Raw genomic sequence first — 16,291 nt, 5'->3', positions numbered from 1 at the left:
CAAAAAATGATGGAAAGAAGTAACTTGAAATAGGTTTTAAGAATAACAGATAGCATGCTTGATATATTCTGCAGTCAACTCTTTGGAAAATGAGGCCAACAATATTGGAAATGCCATTGATTGAGTCAATGTGAAAGTTTGAAATGTACCACATTGGCCATTTGATCACCTTTGTATCAACTTTGAAATACTCTGCGCCTCAAAAGGTTTTAATGGAAATCCTATCACAGGGAGCCTGTGCGACTCTTGCAATCCATACTGCTTTTTTTTGATAGTCTTGCTCCATAATCCAAGAAGATAAAGAACAAGTTTCTTTGGTGTCCTATACTTGTTAAAACTGAAATGAACTTGGAACATATATTCAGGATCATCTAGTCTAGCTGATTTGAAGATTTCAGAAGATTTCATGGAGAAAAGTTGTGAAAGATTTGTAGGTTGAAAATTCAACTCTAGCCATTTAGAATATAGTCCATTGAGAAATATCCAAGCATGCATGAGCAAAATCTCAAGCTCCTCTTCAGATAATGAGCTTTCATAAAAAGCCCTGATTGCACCCACATAGGGAACAGTAACTTTGTACTGTGCAACACTGACTGCTTGAACAATCAAATCAATATTTGATGAATGTACTAGATGTAGTTTATCAGGTATATCTATACCATTGATACTTGTGTGAACATTGCCCTCATTCATCTCCTTGTAACGGCCTGTGAGATCATGGATCAGCTTTTCAAAAAAAATGTGGACAGTCTTGCACATTCCTCTACCAACATTTGTGTGAAACTGAGCTAAATTATAGATGATTCCAGAATCGTTTGGTAATGGAAGTCCTGGACTCCAAATGAAATACCAGTGAATTTTTGAAAATTGATCTCCTCCCCAGAATACCTCATTCCTGACACCACGTCTTGAATATAATCCACCCTCTGCTGAACTATCATCCATTTCATATGTTGCCGCCAATCTTTCAAGTTTTACATCTTGTGGAACCCTCAGGCTACCTTTCTCTTGGGACCACATGCGTGCAAGGTACACAATCATTGTGAATGGTATTGCATCAGCAGCAGAAACACCTTTCAGGTATTTCATCTGCCAACCAGGACTCAAGATGTCAGAATCCTGGATGTATTTTGTTGGCATCCCAAATCCAAAATCTTCTGGTTTGGCAACTTTCCAATGAGAAAAAACCTTCTTCATGTAATTCCACCCATCATCCAGAAGTAGTTGAAGATTGTCCTTTCCACTTTCATCATACTCAAAAGTTTTGAGAATACCAAGAAAAGCCATTACAATCCCATGACCGGCATTTTTAATTGCACAACCTAAAGCCTTGATTTCTGATTCCTCTTTACAATGTGGTCTTATCCCCTCATAGATCTCTTGGAACCAATCAAATATCTCATAGGATAGAGTTGGAGATCTATTCACATTCATCATGCCAATACTTTGGGCAGTCTTGAATTTACGTCTTGCCCGGCCAGGCCGTTCTAGATTCCCCGCATTGAGAGACTCAGAAAGCCCTGACAGTCTACACTTCCCAGCAGTTTTCATTCTACTGAAAGTACATGGACTATCTTCATCTAATTTACTAGAGCTTGGATCATGATCATTTTCTGAAAGTTTTGTAAAAAACTTAGGTTTTTCCATTTGACTGATTAATTTTTGATGGTCAGCTTTCAAAGTAGTCTTACTCCTTTTATTGGATATCCTTGGTAATTTAACACCTGTTTTCTCCAGTATTCCCTTCCTCTTCTTCTTCTGATTTGAATTTGGCTCATTTTCAATCCCAGTTTTTTCATGAATTTCAATGTTTGAGTCTATTTTAGTCAAGTGATTGTTTTTGAGGGAAGGGAGATTCACTTCTATGGGTAGAGTTTTATTGGGAATATCTTTGTGAGGGCATGTTTCAACAGGAGATCCTTGAAGATCCTGGTTGGATTGATCCTGTTCAATGTTCTTTTTGAGAATTGTATCAGTGTTATCCATGAGTAAATTGTCCCTGGAAATGGGACTGGTTCTGTCTTCTGGTGTTTTGTCATTGACTGATTTTACATTTATTTCTGTGTGGCCTGTTTCAGGAATATGACTTTCTGGAGACACACAATCTGGTGAAGGATAACCATACAATTCTGGACAAATGTCTTGTAGCCAGGAATTTTCCAGTAATTCATTTTGGCTATGCGTAAATGATTCTTCATGATAGTAAGCTGTGTGAGGTGTTGAAAGTTGTTGTGAGCCACCAGTAAGATTTATGGTTTGCTCTCTCAAGTGGGGTTGATGTGGATTTTCTACCCTGTGATATGGTGGATTTTTTGTCATCCATGGATCAATATCTGTGAAATATTGCATTGCATCAATCAGATGTTGAGGCTGTTGTTCATTTTCACATCTGACAGCATCTTGATGTAAAAGGAAATTTTCAGTTGAAAATTCAAATGGAATGAAGTCTCTTGAGAGAAACAGGTTTTCTTCAGATGTTCCAGAGTGTTCATAAGGTTGCCCTGAGCCCAGTTTTTCAAGATAGTCTGAATCATAAGCTTGAAGATGAAGTGGTACCTTGTCTAAGTCTAAGAGAAAATCATCATGAGTTGTATATAGATCAGTTATCTCTTGTGTTCCAGAGGTCCCACCCATGGAAGACATACTTTCAAAATGATGTGGAGTCCTTTGATTATTCACTGAGTTTAGGTTCTTGAAAGTGCTCCAGTATATCTCTTGATGATCAAACAAGTGACAGTCAAGGTGTGACAGTGTATGTCCTTGTTCTGGAATGTATATACCAGAGATCTCAGTTGTCACTTGATGTGGGTTTCCTGGGTCATTGATTCCTCCATTAACATGACTAGGATTCTGAGTGTGACCAAGATAATGAGGTTGTCTCATGTCACATAGACCTTCCTGGAAGCTTCCTCTCAGAGGGGAGGTTTTCAAGCTTTCAATGCCGGATGCTGAATACATGTCTTGATGGTAATCCTGGGCGCCTAATGACCCATGCTTGAGTTGAAATCCTGAACATCCATGAAAATTCCAGGTTTCCAGTATGGTGATTGAAAAGAGTTTGACTAGAGACAGAGAAATCATTGTATGTTTGACAATATCAGGAATAAATATGAGATTGATCAAATGGATACATCTTGATGAGGCCACCCTTTTATTCAACACACATACAAGGAGATGATACCAGACATTCACTTGAAACTGTGGATGGATGGATTGGTAATAAAATATTTGAGACCATTCATCACAATCTGTGGATGGGTCTGAAACGATGTTAGAAGTTTATTTCTGGATTTACTGTAGCTTGCAACACCACTGTGCACAATACCAGCACTGAGACAGTTAGACTTCCCACTGCTCATAGAACAGGGTAGCACAGATAGAACCACCCTTATGGCTACTGCTACTACTAGCCTAATCTATGAGTCTGACTAGGTGAAATTGAGCTCTGCTACCCAGAGACTATGTTGAACTTCATTCCACACTCTAGGTATCTTGAGGGAGGAACTGCTGTTGTGTTGTGCCCATAGAGTCTAACTTATTTTCTAGAAACCCCCACCATAAGCATGGAAGGTTTTTTGGCGGCATTCTACCACCAGGGTTGACTGTCCATGCTACACTTGCTGCATGTAGCTAGTTGGGTAGATCTAGACTCATATCCAGATGAGGCGTGCCTCTTGAGTTCCTCAAGATGTCCGCCCAAGAGTGCACTCCTTACTATTTAGTCAGGGGTGCACGGGTTGGGGAAGTGAAGGGCCCCGGCCCGGGGTTTGGTTTTCTTGAACCAAAATGGATGGTTTACGTAAACCAACCTTCCCCGGTTGGATTCCTCCATTGGGTCGGTGGGCAGGACTATTTTCTTTTCGCCGGGTGGGAGGGGTGGAGCAAAAAAGGTTCACACAGTTCAACTTGTGTGCTCAAGACTTGAGGACTTGCGGTGTGGCCTACAGCCTGAGCAGTGTGAGTGGTGAGCGGTGAAAAATTCTTGCACAAGGCGTTTTAGAATGTTCCTACATTCTTCCCGTGCAAGTTTCATGGGTCACCCTTTCACACGTGCTTGCAAGTCCCTCATGGACTAGTGAACCACCTGTGGTATGGTGGTTCTGTGCAAGAAGGATATGAAATCCAAATCTACACATTGGGCCAGATATCCCTATTGGTAATTTTCCTTCTCCTTTTTGGGACAGGAAGGCTTGACAATCATTCAGCATGTATGTTCTGGTGTTTGGATCTGAGAGCAATAAGGGTACTCAAGACAACAATGTAGCACTACATATGTAGCAAAATGTGGATTCCCAGAATGAAATTTGGAACCTGTGTATTGTAAAATATGTAGTGCTACATACTCACTTTGAGTACCCTAATTATAAGAGGATCCACAAAAGTCCTCTTGTTTTGAAGGTTCTATGCTTTGATGGTCAAAATGCAAACCAACTTCTGTAGTAGTCATTGCAAAGCTTGAGATAGTTTTTGAGAGTTCTTGAATTTTGATTGAGACTCTCCACATTTCAAGGGCCTCTAAGGGTTCTTGGTATCAACTAAAGCACCTGTATGTTGAACACCACCAACAAATTGGAATTGCCAGCATATCAAACATCCACATTGAAGTCACTGACTGACTTGACCTGCTCAAAAGCTGCTGATACATGTGAGGTTACACTGTTGGTAGAAGCCTTGCAGCCAAACTTAACTTCAAAGGCTTATTACTTAAAGAAAGCCCCCAAACCGGGCACATCCCCTGGATCCTTGAGAGGGAGGGGTGACTTATTGTAAATGTTAGCTTGATGTTAAGCCAAGGGTAGGGCAAATGTGCTTTTGAGGGGCTTAGTGAAGCTTAGCTTAATTCCAAATCATTTGTGCTGGCAGTGGGTACCTGGTACTTTGTTTTTATGTTTATCATCTTGTGTGTTCTTGGGCCTGGGCCATATTTGTTTAGCTCTTGCTCACACATCTTTTCACTTCATATTGTGCTACTTATCATCATACCATGAATCAGGAGGACTTTGTTATTTAACCTCTTTGAATGGATGTTGTGTTCTGTCTTCTTTCTATCTTGTAAACCATCACCAGAGTTGCACAGCGTCACATTGATTTGTCTAAATGGCAATAATGTATGTGATTGCAAAATCATTAATCTTTGACATTGTATCTTTCAAACCTTTTCTATGTTCTCCACTGTAAGATCCGGTGACTACTTATACAATAAGGTCCAACTTCTTCAAAATTAACTAAGTGCCTAGGTACAATTATCCAAAGACCTGGCGCCAGAAGTTAAACTCTGGTGGCTGTGGGAAGTTTCAATTTGATTCCCTGTGGGCCACCATTGTGATCTAGAGTCTCCCTTGTTTTGATCCTATCATTGTGTTCCTTAGAGATTGAACTTAAAACTGAAAGTTCTCAGCCTGTCCAAGTTTCCTTTATTACTATATAGCTGGAGGTTTGTCTGTTGTGAAATATGGCACTGAGGGTGAAAGCAGGTGCACAGATGCAATTTACACTGTCACTCCCTCATAAAGCAGCTTTCCACAAAATCAGAGAAGTTTTTACATCTGGGTAATTTATGGATTGATTTTCATCATCTTCTTCCTTTGATAAAAATGAACAGCCTCATTAGATCCAGTAAGATTAATCCAGCTCTCATGTACATACAAGCGTCAATAAGTTGTGACCTGATCAGGAGACCCTTGTATCTATCACAAGGCTCAGATGAGAGGGAGGGAGTTTGGCACAAAGGTTGCAATCCAGGGGGTGATTTGGGCTTGGTAGCCAGTTTGGATTGGAAATTGAAAGATATGATTGTGGACCATGCCAAGCAGGACTACTAAATTATTTACAAGTGTATATTATTATCACATACCCCCTGCCTCTTGATCATGCCTCCGAATTACTCTGTGAAGGAGTAGGCTTCCAGACAGCTTGTCAGCACTCGAGCTCTTTGCACTGGCAAAAGAGCCATAAGTACTTCACTTATTTGTAATCTGAGATAGCTTTGATATAAAAACATCTCATTGCTTACATTTGGTTGTATAGGTTTAGTACAAAGCAATATTAAACAGTATAATGCACACTCAGCCACCTGCGCTCAGCAGTCATCCCAAAGACTTCTCATACTTGGTAAAGAAGAAACCCAGATGGTTGCCATAACCACACAATTCTAACAAGCTCTTCCAATTTGGGACACATTGAATACCAAGTGTACTAGGCTAGTGAACATTGTTCACATGCACACCATAGAGATCTATAGAGACCTCGTGACCAATATCAACCAAGTTACTGTCAAACTTGTTGCAATTATATGATCACGTTCTATGATGCTAGAGAACAAATCAATTAAAACAAATCAATCATACTTGAGAGCTAATTGAGTAAAATCTTCTGTTGTCCTCCGCTGTCATTCAAAAGACTAGTGGAAGAATCCCTGAGATCTAGATTGAACTTATCACATATAGAGAAGACATCCCAATTGAAACGTACACACTAAGAATAATACACCAAGAAAAAGTATCTCCGATATATCCCTTGAATCGGAGCAAAAAGAATATAAATAGAGAGAACTCTCTTCAAGAGGTAAAAGGACTCACTTTATCATACTTTAACCAATTATTTCAGACCATCCTCTGTTCCGAAGTCCGGCTGGATTACTTACGCATGTATCTAAATCTCAGTCCCACTTTACCCCTTATTGCTTGAAGTTGAATTGTCGCTTTGTCCTTCCTAGTATCTTGAACTATAGTCCGTACTTTTCTATTCCAAGTATCTTATTAGTCCCATCGCAGGTCTACTTTCCGGCTAAACATAGTCCCATCGTATTCTTCCTTTCCGGCTAATAGCTTTGATTATGAAATGTTATAGATTTAAATCCAGAACCTTTCTACGTACCTAAAAGCTACGTGGATCTACTTGGTCACTACTCAGTTCTTGCAACGCAAAGTTGGCAAGATCCCTGTTAGTCTTCGGACGCAGGCTACTCTAGATCTTGTATCTCAGAGATTATAACCAGGCCTAAAGGTTGACCACCTTACATCTGTTAACTTACAGTGGGCCTCGGAATCGTGTTTCTTTGAAACACCGTGAAGAGCTTGTGGTTTACCCACATTCGTTATGATCATAATCCTCACTTTAGGATAAGATATAGTGGATATCCCGCGTAACCAGCGGAACTCCTTGTCAGGACTCTGAATCAAGTAATGACTAGACTACTTGACTCTCTAAAGTAGTAGCCACCCTGACACAGCTTCTATTCCCATATAATACTCTGGGTTTGAGGCACAAATGCTCAGAAGATGTCTGATGTTTTTCTCTGCAAAAGAGTGAGAGCGGACAATATACCCGGATATAAGTTATAACCAAGGGACGCGTGGAGTGAGGTTGAAGGTCAATTTTTTGCTATGTATCCAGTATAAATTAATTTCACTTCATATGACTGGGAAGCCTTTTGGAAAGCTTTTCCCAGGCTGTCAATGAAGTCTGTCTTCTGGAAACCTTTTTTGAGACCTCATATTCTTTCACCCAAACGTTCTTGCGATCCTTTGTGTCCTTTTCATCTACAGGCGTTGCTCCCTCCTCAATGTGTGCAAGAAAAGCAGTAAATTTTATGTCATATGCATTTCTTGGGTGCTGTTCTGTCCAACTCTCCTTGATGTTTAAGATTTTACCCGTGTAGCCAGCTGTCAGTTAGAATAGACAACAAATGTGATAATCAGAATGCAGAAGCATTGCCTCAGCGGAAATCGATTATCTCTACTTACTTTCTTCCTTCAATTCGCGGCAGGCAGTAAGTTGCTCGTTATTCTCCTCAGCCACGTTGACCGCCCCACGTGGAAAACCATGCCCAAGTTCCTCCGCCGATTTCTTTGGGAGGCTCAGTAAAATTCGTCTCCCTTCAGAGGTGTCCATGTACGCAATCACAAGAGCCTTCTGATCCATTATGTCGCCTTTCTCTCTCTTTTTACACCAAATGGGAATGGTGGTTACAGAGAAGATAATCAAGATAATCACAGCGCATCACATCTTTGGAAAAAAAGAATGGCTGGATACAAATCAAGTATGTGGTGTGTTGCGTTTGAGTAGTGATGTCAAGCTGGATTCTATCTATCTCATAAAATGTGACACAAGTACCGGTGCTTCAAGTAGTGATCTAGATTGTGTATGCCGTTGCGCGTGCATTCCCAACACGAAGCTTATGTAATCAAAGTTCATACATAGACAAATCAAGCACCTGGATCACTGGTGGCCAGAAAGCTGATCAGATGACCTGCTTTATGAGGCATAAAATGCGACACAAGGGAGGAGTTTTCCTTGGAGCCATTATAGTCTAAAAATATTTCCCACATAATTGGTAAGCATCATTATTCTATCATCTATCTCATAAAATGTGACACAAGTACTGTTGCTTCAAGCAGCAATTTAGATTGTGTATGGTTTTGCTTGATCATTCCTGACACAACTTTTATGTAATTAAACTTCATACATGATAAGGTATGTAATTGAATATGGCACAAGTCTTGATTTATGCTTGTGATGTGGCAGTGGGTTTTATGTGGCAAGATTTGCTGACATGGCATGGTAAGAGAATTGTAATACCAATACCTTGGTGTATTGAGATGAAAGGCTTTGTGAGTGCTGAAAACTTGTAGACCTAGCCATCTTGGAGCTTTCCTTGGAGTCACATCACATTTTTCACACATCTTTCATCAGGAATATGGTACCACTTTATAGTCTAAAAATAGTGCCCACATAATTGGTAAGCGTGATTATTCTATCATCTATCTCTCATTAATAACACTGTTTGAGTAAATCAGAAGTAAAAAGGACAAATGATGTCTAATTTGTAACCAGCCACACTTCAGGATTTATTGTCTTGTGCCTTTGATTTTGACTAGTCAGTGCTTTACAGCCAGTCATGGCCTACCAATCAGTCCTTCAATCAGTTGCCTAAGTTCATAATTTTCATCTTGAATTCTCATCATTACATGAATATTGATATAGGAATCATTCATGTCAATTTGACCAGTCAAGCAACAACACAGACAACAAAAGTAGAAAAAGAAAAATAATCTATGACCCCAGTGATAACTGAGACATTTACTAGAGTGCTGCCTTTACCACTGAGCTACAGAAGCTTGTGGGTGCCAATGTTGTCACTATGGTGGGTACATTTGTCTACAATACATCTCCTCCAGACTGCAAGTGATGAATCATTCAAGCACACATCCAACAGCTCAACAATCCCCCTGGCTACATGAGTGAGAGAGTATGCAGTCTCACAGGAGTTGGTAGACCTAAGTCACAGCTTCACATATAACATTACATCTCTATCTGTCAGCAAGTATGCTCTGGTAAGCTTCTGGGCTCATAAGAAACAAACTTTGGTTTACTTGATGTTTTAAGATCTTTGAGATGCAAATTCGATTACATACATGATCAATCCTTTTATTCCACAAGACTGTATGTGCAAGTAATTTGCACCATTGATTTTGTTGAGATTTTTGTTCACCCTCAAGAATGATGTAAGTACAACCTTATGTATGGTTGATGAAGCTGTTATTGAATTTGAGGTTGCATTAAATATATACAGCCAAACCCTTCCAAAGCTGTACCCCTATAAATCTTCAACATTCCTGTAGCCATGGTTCTTTGGTTCTCTCAAGTTGGATGGGGGCAAAATTGGTCAGAATCTCATACATATTTTGGCCTATTGTAGTAACCCATACCCAAACTTTGAAAGAAAAACAAATAAATGATTTTTTTCAATGTAAAGCCACCAACAGCTTACCAGTCAGAGTCAGGAGGGTATGAATCCTTCAAATGTTTTACTTCATCACTGTTTTCTTCAGTAGAGATTCAGAAAAGTTTCATAGCATATTGGATTTTTTTCTCAACAAGACCAGCTGAGAGTCCAACCCGTTTCAAGCCATGATTCATGTTGAGCCATGCTTTTCATGTCTTTAGAGGGATTTCAGCATGTACAGTAGTTAACGTCTACTCTGTGCTACACCTGACTACGGGCGGCCCCGGGGCTGGCCGCGGGCCCAATTGTCAGGCATTTCTGATTTTTATTTTTTTTGGCATGGATTTGAAAAAAAACCATGTACAAGGGTCAAGTAGTGGTTGGAAACTTTCCACACCCGCTATACGTGATGTAACTTTGTTACATTGTTTCCTCCTCTTTTTCTTGTCATTTCCTTAAAAATTCTTCTTGCTCCTTTTGTTTACTTTATTTTTTTTCTCTACTTGTTTTTGTCTTGGCTTTTGTTAGAATGACCTTGTGAATGAGTGTGAACTTTCAAAATGAGGTTCATGATTGTGTAGGAATTCTTGAAAGTGAACAATAGCCCAAATATACATCATTGGAGGTTGAGAGATTAAAAGTGAGGGCAAACCAATATGGTTTGAGAACATGGTTGGGTTATTGAAGATTAACAAAGAAAGGATGTTATACACTACCATCAGAGTATTAAAAAGCTTCCCAAGGCAACTTGTGATACATATGCAAAGCTTGCATCACACCTGGGTCAAACACTTCTCCCTACAATCCACCCTGCTGTTAAGCCCGTTGGGTCTACCACAGGACCACTGACACATAGCTGGCCCCGGTCTGTGTAAGTCCACATTGTCACAGACACTTAAGACTATAAGTACCTAGCTTAAGACCTTAAGTACTTGACTTGAGACCTTAAGTACTTGACTTAAGACCGTAAGTACTTGGCTTAAGACCGTAAGTACTTGGCTCAAGACCTTAAGTACTTGGCTTAAGACCTTATGTACCTAACCTAAGGGGCTTAAGTGCCTAGCTTATGCTTGGGCCCAAATGTTGACCATCTAGTGAAAAAAAATCTATCAATGCCTCACACCGCGGGAATTAATTAGCTTGAACCCCGATTGAACCGAATTTTGGTGTCCGGGTTCAAAATTTCCTCAAATTGTGAATTTTGTTCACAACTCGTTTGCAATACGTTTGCTGATTTCCCTTGAGTGGTACTCTGCTCGCCCCGTGTATGCACAGCTACATCATACAACAACAACGCCTTTCAACAACAGTCACCACAGATTCATCAATGTGCAGAGCATCAAGACTGAGGATGCATGACAAAGGAAAGCTGGCTCAATGGTCGGAAATGGGGTTGTTGTTGTATGTTGTAGCTGTACATACATACGCGGGGCCAACAGAGTACCGCTCGAGGGCAATTGGCAAACCTATTGCAAACAAATTGTGAACGAAATTCACAATTTGAGGAAATTTCAAACCCAGACACCGAAATTCGGTTCAATTGGGTTTTGAGCTAATTGATTCCCGCGGTGTCAGATGGTCCCAAGGAGATATAGATAGATTACACTTACTCTCCTGAATGTACTTGTCTAATTATCAACTTAAAAGGTAGTCATTGAGGTAGTCATTTTTGATCTCAAAAACAAGATTTCATTTGGCTGGTCGGAAGGTAGTACAGTCGTTTGCAAAAAGCTTGCCGCAAATTCACCGCCAAATTGCTCGAGTTTTGCGGGCAAATTTGGGCAAGCTTTTTGAAAACGACTGTACAAAGTAGACGTTAACTACTGTAGCCGTATTTCCTTTCCATGGGGGGGCATGGCTTTAGAGGGGTTTCACTTGAAACTGCAAGGAGCGAGGGAGTCCCAGTGACTCTCCAGATGAAAGCTATAAAGAAACTTTTTTTAGTAGTTTTTAGTTCAACGAGGTCTTGATTCTAGAAGACATCTTTGCTTTGGCAATAACAGGATTCGTAGCAATTTTGGACAGACCTGTTCAAGGATCTGATCTTAAACAAAAAAACATCTACAGTCAATTCCATAAAGAATGAAATGTTCAAAATTCGAAAAGACCTGATGGTCCGTGCACCGCGCAGCACCGGCCACATCTGATCAGGCCACGCTGTCAAATAAGTGCTCACGCACTCGATGATCTGCAGATGATTGTTTCTTCTAGTTGCCTTTTTTTTAGTCTTTGTTTTTTGAAAGTTTTTTTTTCTGGTCTTGTTTTTCTTCGTTGGGGGTTGGGGTTGACCCTCCCATCCATTCTGAATCACCTGCCGAGTCGCCCTTTTCCGATTGTTTGTTTCCAACCGGGTTTCCTGTGTTTCCGTCTTTCCGACCATTCCATTCGACCCCCAAAGATGGGATTTCAACAATATTCCGAGGATCTCAAGCTCCTGGCCACTCGATTGGCCATGGAGCGTGTTCCTCTGGCCGAAATCAACATTCGATTAAGATCCAACATATCCCCAGTTTCGCTATACCGATGGAAAAATTGCTTACGCAACACGAACAGCGTCATCAGAGACCCAGCAACCTACGAGACACGAGGTCGACCCTTTCTTTTGTCTGACGAGAACCTTGCCGTACTTCACGACCTTGTGAACGATTGCCCCGCGGTCTACTTGGACGAGTTGCAAATAGAGATTGCTGCTTTAACAGGGTTGACTATCTCTTGTGCAACCCTCTGTCGTGAACTTCATCAGCGTCTAGGACTATCTCTGTTAGTCACACGAGGAGTGCATCCGAATCAATCCCCGGTAGAGCGGACCGATTTTATGTTTCGGGTGGCAGGAATACCACCCGAATACCTGGTTTTTATTGGTACGTGATTGATTCACATTTCCTCGAGCGAGTCCATATTACTAACCCGCTTTCACTGGTAGATGAAAGCGGAGTTGTTGGTCGTGATGCTTCTTGAACCCACAGTTGGGCCAAGCGAGGAACTCGCACAATTCGCCAGCACCGATACACCGAACGTAGTCATTGGACCCTCCTCCCTGCCGTTAGCGAGGAGGGAATGATCGCAGGAGTTGTTCTAGAGGGGCCGGTCCGCAGGATCGATGTGGAGCTATTCTTGAAGAATGACTTGGTAAGGCATCCTTCTAATTCCCCTTCACGTTAGTTTATTCATGTTTTCTCATTTTGGGTTGGGCCACATAAACATTTCATTCTAGCTCCCGGTGATGAACCAATACCCTGGGCCAAACTCGGTGCTAGTCATGGACAATGCACGAGTTCATCATGGTGGAAGAATCTTGGACCTTTGCAACCAGGCTGGAATCCTGGTCATCTATCTCCCAGCGTATTCACCTGACATGAACCCCATCGAGAACGCTTTTCACTGTACCAAGTCTTGGTTGAAAAGAGAAGATCGATGGCTTTTCGAGGCCGACAAGGCCGAATACCTCCTCCTTTTGGCCGCCAGAGTCATGACTCGGCGGTTGATGCAACCCCTCATTGCACACGCGTGTTACACCACTCGGCACTATTGGGTTAGATACAATGCTAGGTTTGATCATTAGACACATTCCCTCTTGAATGCCTTTCAAGTAATTTGGTTGTTGTTTGCTTTGAATAGCGCTTTCGAATAGCTCAGTTTGTCCTCTTAATAGCGATTGTTGTGCTATGTTATGAAAGTTTGAATTTGTTGTGTTTTGTTCTCAGTTCCGTTATCTTTCAATGATTTTGAACGACATTCAGTTGTCTCTTGTGTGCTTACCGATTACTTGTGTTGTCCATTTGTCAAATCGATCCTTAATCACGCTCAGATGATCTCCTATACTTTGTGATGCGTCCGAGCTGCCCAAATGAAATGCTAAGATGGCTCTTGATTGGTTTATCATAATGAGTATCAACTGCAGTGGTCCCATGTTCTCTAACGTACACCTGACATTGAGTCACCTTTCCGCTGACTCAATGTGAAGACCACCACATTGAGTCAATTGGGCAAAGTGATTCGCGATTTCAATAATCGACGAGTCACTTTCCAAAGCATGTGACCTTTCGAAATGCCGTCAATTCCCATATCTCACAGTGCTCACCAAAAAAGGGGGAGAGCCAATAGCTAGCTCGCTCGCATTTGGAAGGTTCGGTTGTGATCAGAGGCATGATTATGATTTCACATTGCCACATGAGACATCTTTCAGCCAGCAAACAGAGGAATTGCACACATAACTAACACAAAACTAACACAAAACTAACAAAAAACCAGGGAAACAATCGATGGTAATCATAGTAGTATTTTATCGGGAGGCAGTATGATTTTTTTTAAACAAAAAAGGTGAAACACTAATACAAAAACATTTGATTAGCAACATACTGGTTTCTTTTTTGAGTGGAAATCGAATCACATGAGACATTTTGTTATTGGTTCAACCATAAAAATTTTTGATGTTTGTCAAACTACATATCGAGGCGTTTTTGGAGTAGGAAAGAGAAGGAAACTATTTTTTGAAATTTTTAGAAGGCATCACTTTGATGTCACAGTCATCTTCGGAATCCGGAACAACATAAGCCATGTCTCGCAGCTTGCTTTCTTCAACATCAACAAGATGATGGTAGAAACGGCGAGCACACTCCATCAACACCCAACCAGTCCCAAATGGGATTCCCCATCGCTCCATATCGCGCGCGTCGTATGAACCCGGGAATAAGAAAGGATAAAAATTTTGAATCCCATGGTCTTCAAACGCCTCGATGACAAGGTCCTCCTCATTTTCAGGCACGTCAGCAAATGCCACAAAATCGTGGATGGTCGAAAGGTACGCTAGTCTCTTTGCCTCCTGACGATCTACCTCCACATCCATATCCTGCATCTCAGCATAACCCCAGGGAGTCCCAGGCGATCGTGCCACTTTGAGTTCTTGATTCGATGTCTTTGAACGCTTAGAGGACATGATTGGGTTCGTCGTTACGAGGTCCCGCTTGATGGAATGCCACTTGAAGGCTGGATCTTTTGGTGGTGGGTTATCCTTGGTAACCCCGTCAATTCCAGCGGCCTAGATTGTTTGACATACGTCAACCAAAGTGATTACAAGGGAGAAGGGCGAAAAAACTACATACTATAGCTTTCGCCCACTTGACCATGTGTTCAAAGGACAAGGTCATGATTCGGGTAGGTTGAAGCTTATCGACTAGGCAATATCCCTCCTTGCAGGTGTTGCCAAGCGCCTTATGATGAGCAATCAAGTCTGTCAAGATCTGTTTCTGTTTGGGAACCGGGTCAGAATGATCGAGCTCGTCTTGCGAAGTCGTGTGCCCATGTTGAACGACGTTTCGAGCGGCCAAAACTGCGTGAGCCAAAGATCGTTTCTAAAAACAAAAAGAGAAATGATCAAAGTTGATATGGGAGAGATGAGTGAAAGGGTGAGTGGACCACACGTACCTCGTTTTCTTGTTGAGCAGCTTTGGAAGGATTTTTCGTCGTCAACATGAGGCCGTTTTCGGAGGTCGCATTCTTCACCACCACCGCAAAAAAGTCTTGCAGTTCCTTATCGGTGGAGGCCTTCATTTCCTTACCCTTGCCATAAGTTGAATGGCCAACGATGTAAATGGCGAGGGAGAGCTGATTGTTGGCGTCGGCAGTTTGAAAGAGGGCCGACATGCCACCGGACCGGTCATCGGTGACCTTGTCAGCAATGGTGAACAGGTGAGATTTGAGACGGTCCAAGGAAGAATTTGTAACCTCGATTTGTTGCTGCGTTATGGGCAACTTTTGCGGAATCCAACGAGGCTTATGATTAGCCTTGACGGGCCCCGAGCTTGCTTCCGGAGTGAACAAACCAAAAGTGATCATGAAATCGCACAGCTTCTGCATGACCACTTCGGGTTGAGCCACTAGGCAGACAGATAGATGTCAGTACACAAAATCAAGGAGACAACTGGTCAGTATCACTTACCAGGTGCAATGAATGGAGTAGGTCCTCTGACGGGGGATTTTTCTTTAACCGGAGAAGAGTGTCTGTAATCGAATTCGACCGGGGTGGCACTACTGGAACCTTCATAACCTTCATCAGCCAAATACTTTTTGGCCATCTTCATAAATTCGGAATCGGACCTGCAAATCAACGATCAGAATCAGTAAGTTGGATTTCCTTGGATTTTCAATTCGAAGACGTACTGGGCACTAATATCAGAAACATTCGACATTTCTAACGGGTTATCAAGGATGAAGGTTGAATTGGAGACGCTGAGAAATAGCGGGATGAATATGAAAGCTTTGACAGGGAATGAAGAATGATCGGATTGGTCTGAGTTGATTGAAGAGACTGTGGATATGGGTGTTCCAGAAAAATGACCAGATTTAGCGCGGCCGGAGTTCAATCGTGGTGGGCTACCCCATCGCGCCATCGAGGGTCCTCTCATCAGATTGGAGATGTCGTACGATGCAAAGGACTCGAGGTTCGTGAAGGTTGAAGAAAATTGAGGTTCGTGAGCGTTGTTGAGATTTGAGAAGACGGGATCTGGACAGGATCTGATTGTTAATGCTGATCCTGGTGGTTCGAAGCTCGTCTGGCTCCACGGT

At 41.7% G+C, this 16,291-nt stretch overlaps 2 protein-coding genes across 2 annotated transcripts; both read right to left on the bottom strand.

Annotated features, from left to right (window-relative positions):
* Positions 1-165: 165 nt before the first annotated feature.
* MELLADRAFT_61386 (uncharacterized protein) lies at positions 166-3,081 on the bottom strand (the record flags this gene model as incomplete). Its single annotated transcript, XM_007407436.1, has 1 exon — positions 166-3,081. One exon carries the CDS (start codon positions 3,079-3,081, stop codon positions 166-168), a length of 2,916 nt encoding a protein of 971 aa, XP_007407498.1.
* Positions 3,082-7,407: 4,326 nt separating this feature from the next.
* MELLADRAFT_61385 (uncharacterized protein) lies at positions 7,408-7,923 on the bottom strand (the record flags this gene model as incomplete). Its single annotated transcript, XM_007407435.1, has 2 exons — positions 7,408-7,664; positions 7,746-7,923. The coding sequence occupies 2 exons, from the start codon at positions 7,921-7,923 to the stop codon at positions 7,408-7,410; spliced, it is 435 nt and encodes a 144-aa protein (XP_007407497.1).
* Between the last annotated feature and the right edge of the window lie 8,368 nt (positions 7,924-16,291).

Source organism: Melampsora larici-populina (genome assembly GCF_000204055.1).
Source record: "Melampsora larici-populina 98AG31 unplaced genomic scaffold MELLAscaffold_9, whole genome shotgun sequence".
Classification (NCBI taxonomy): Eukaryota; Fungi; Basidiomycota; class Pucciniomycetes; order Pucciniales; family Melampsoraceae; genus Melampsora; species Melampsora laricis-populina.
The sequence above is the reverse complement of the archived record's forward strand: the minus strand, read 5'-3'. Positions and strand labels throughout refer to the sequence as shown.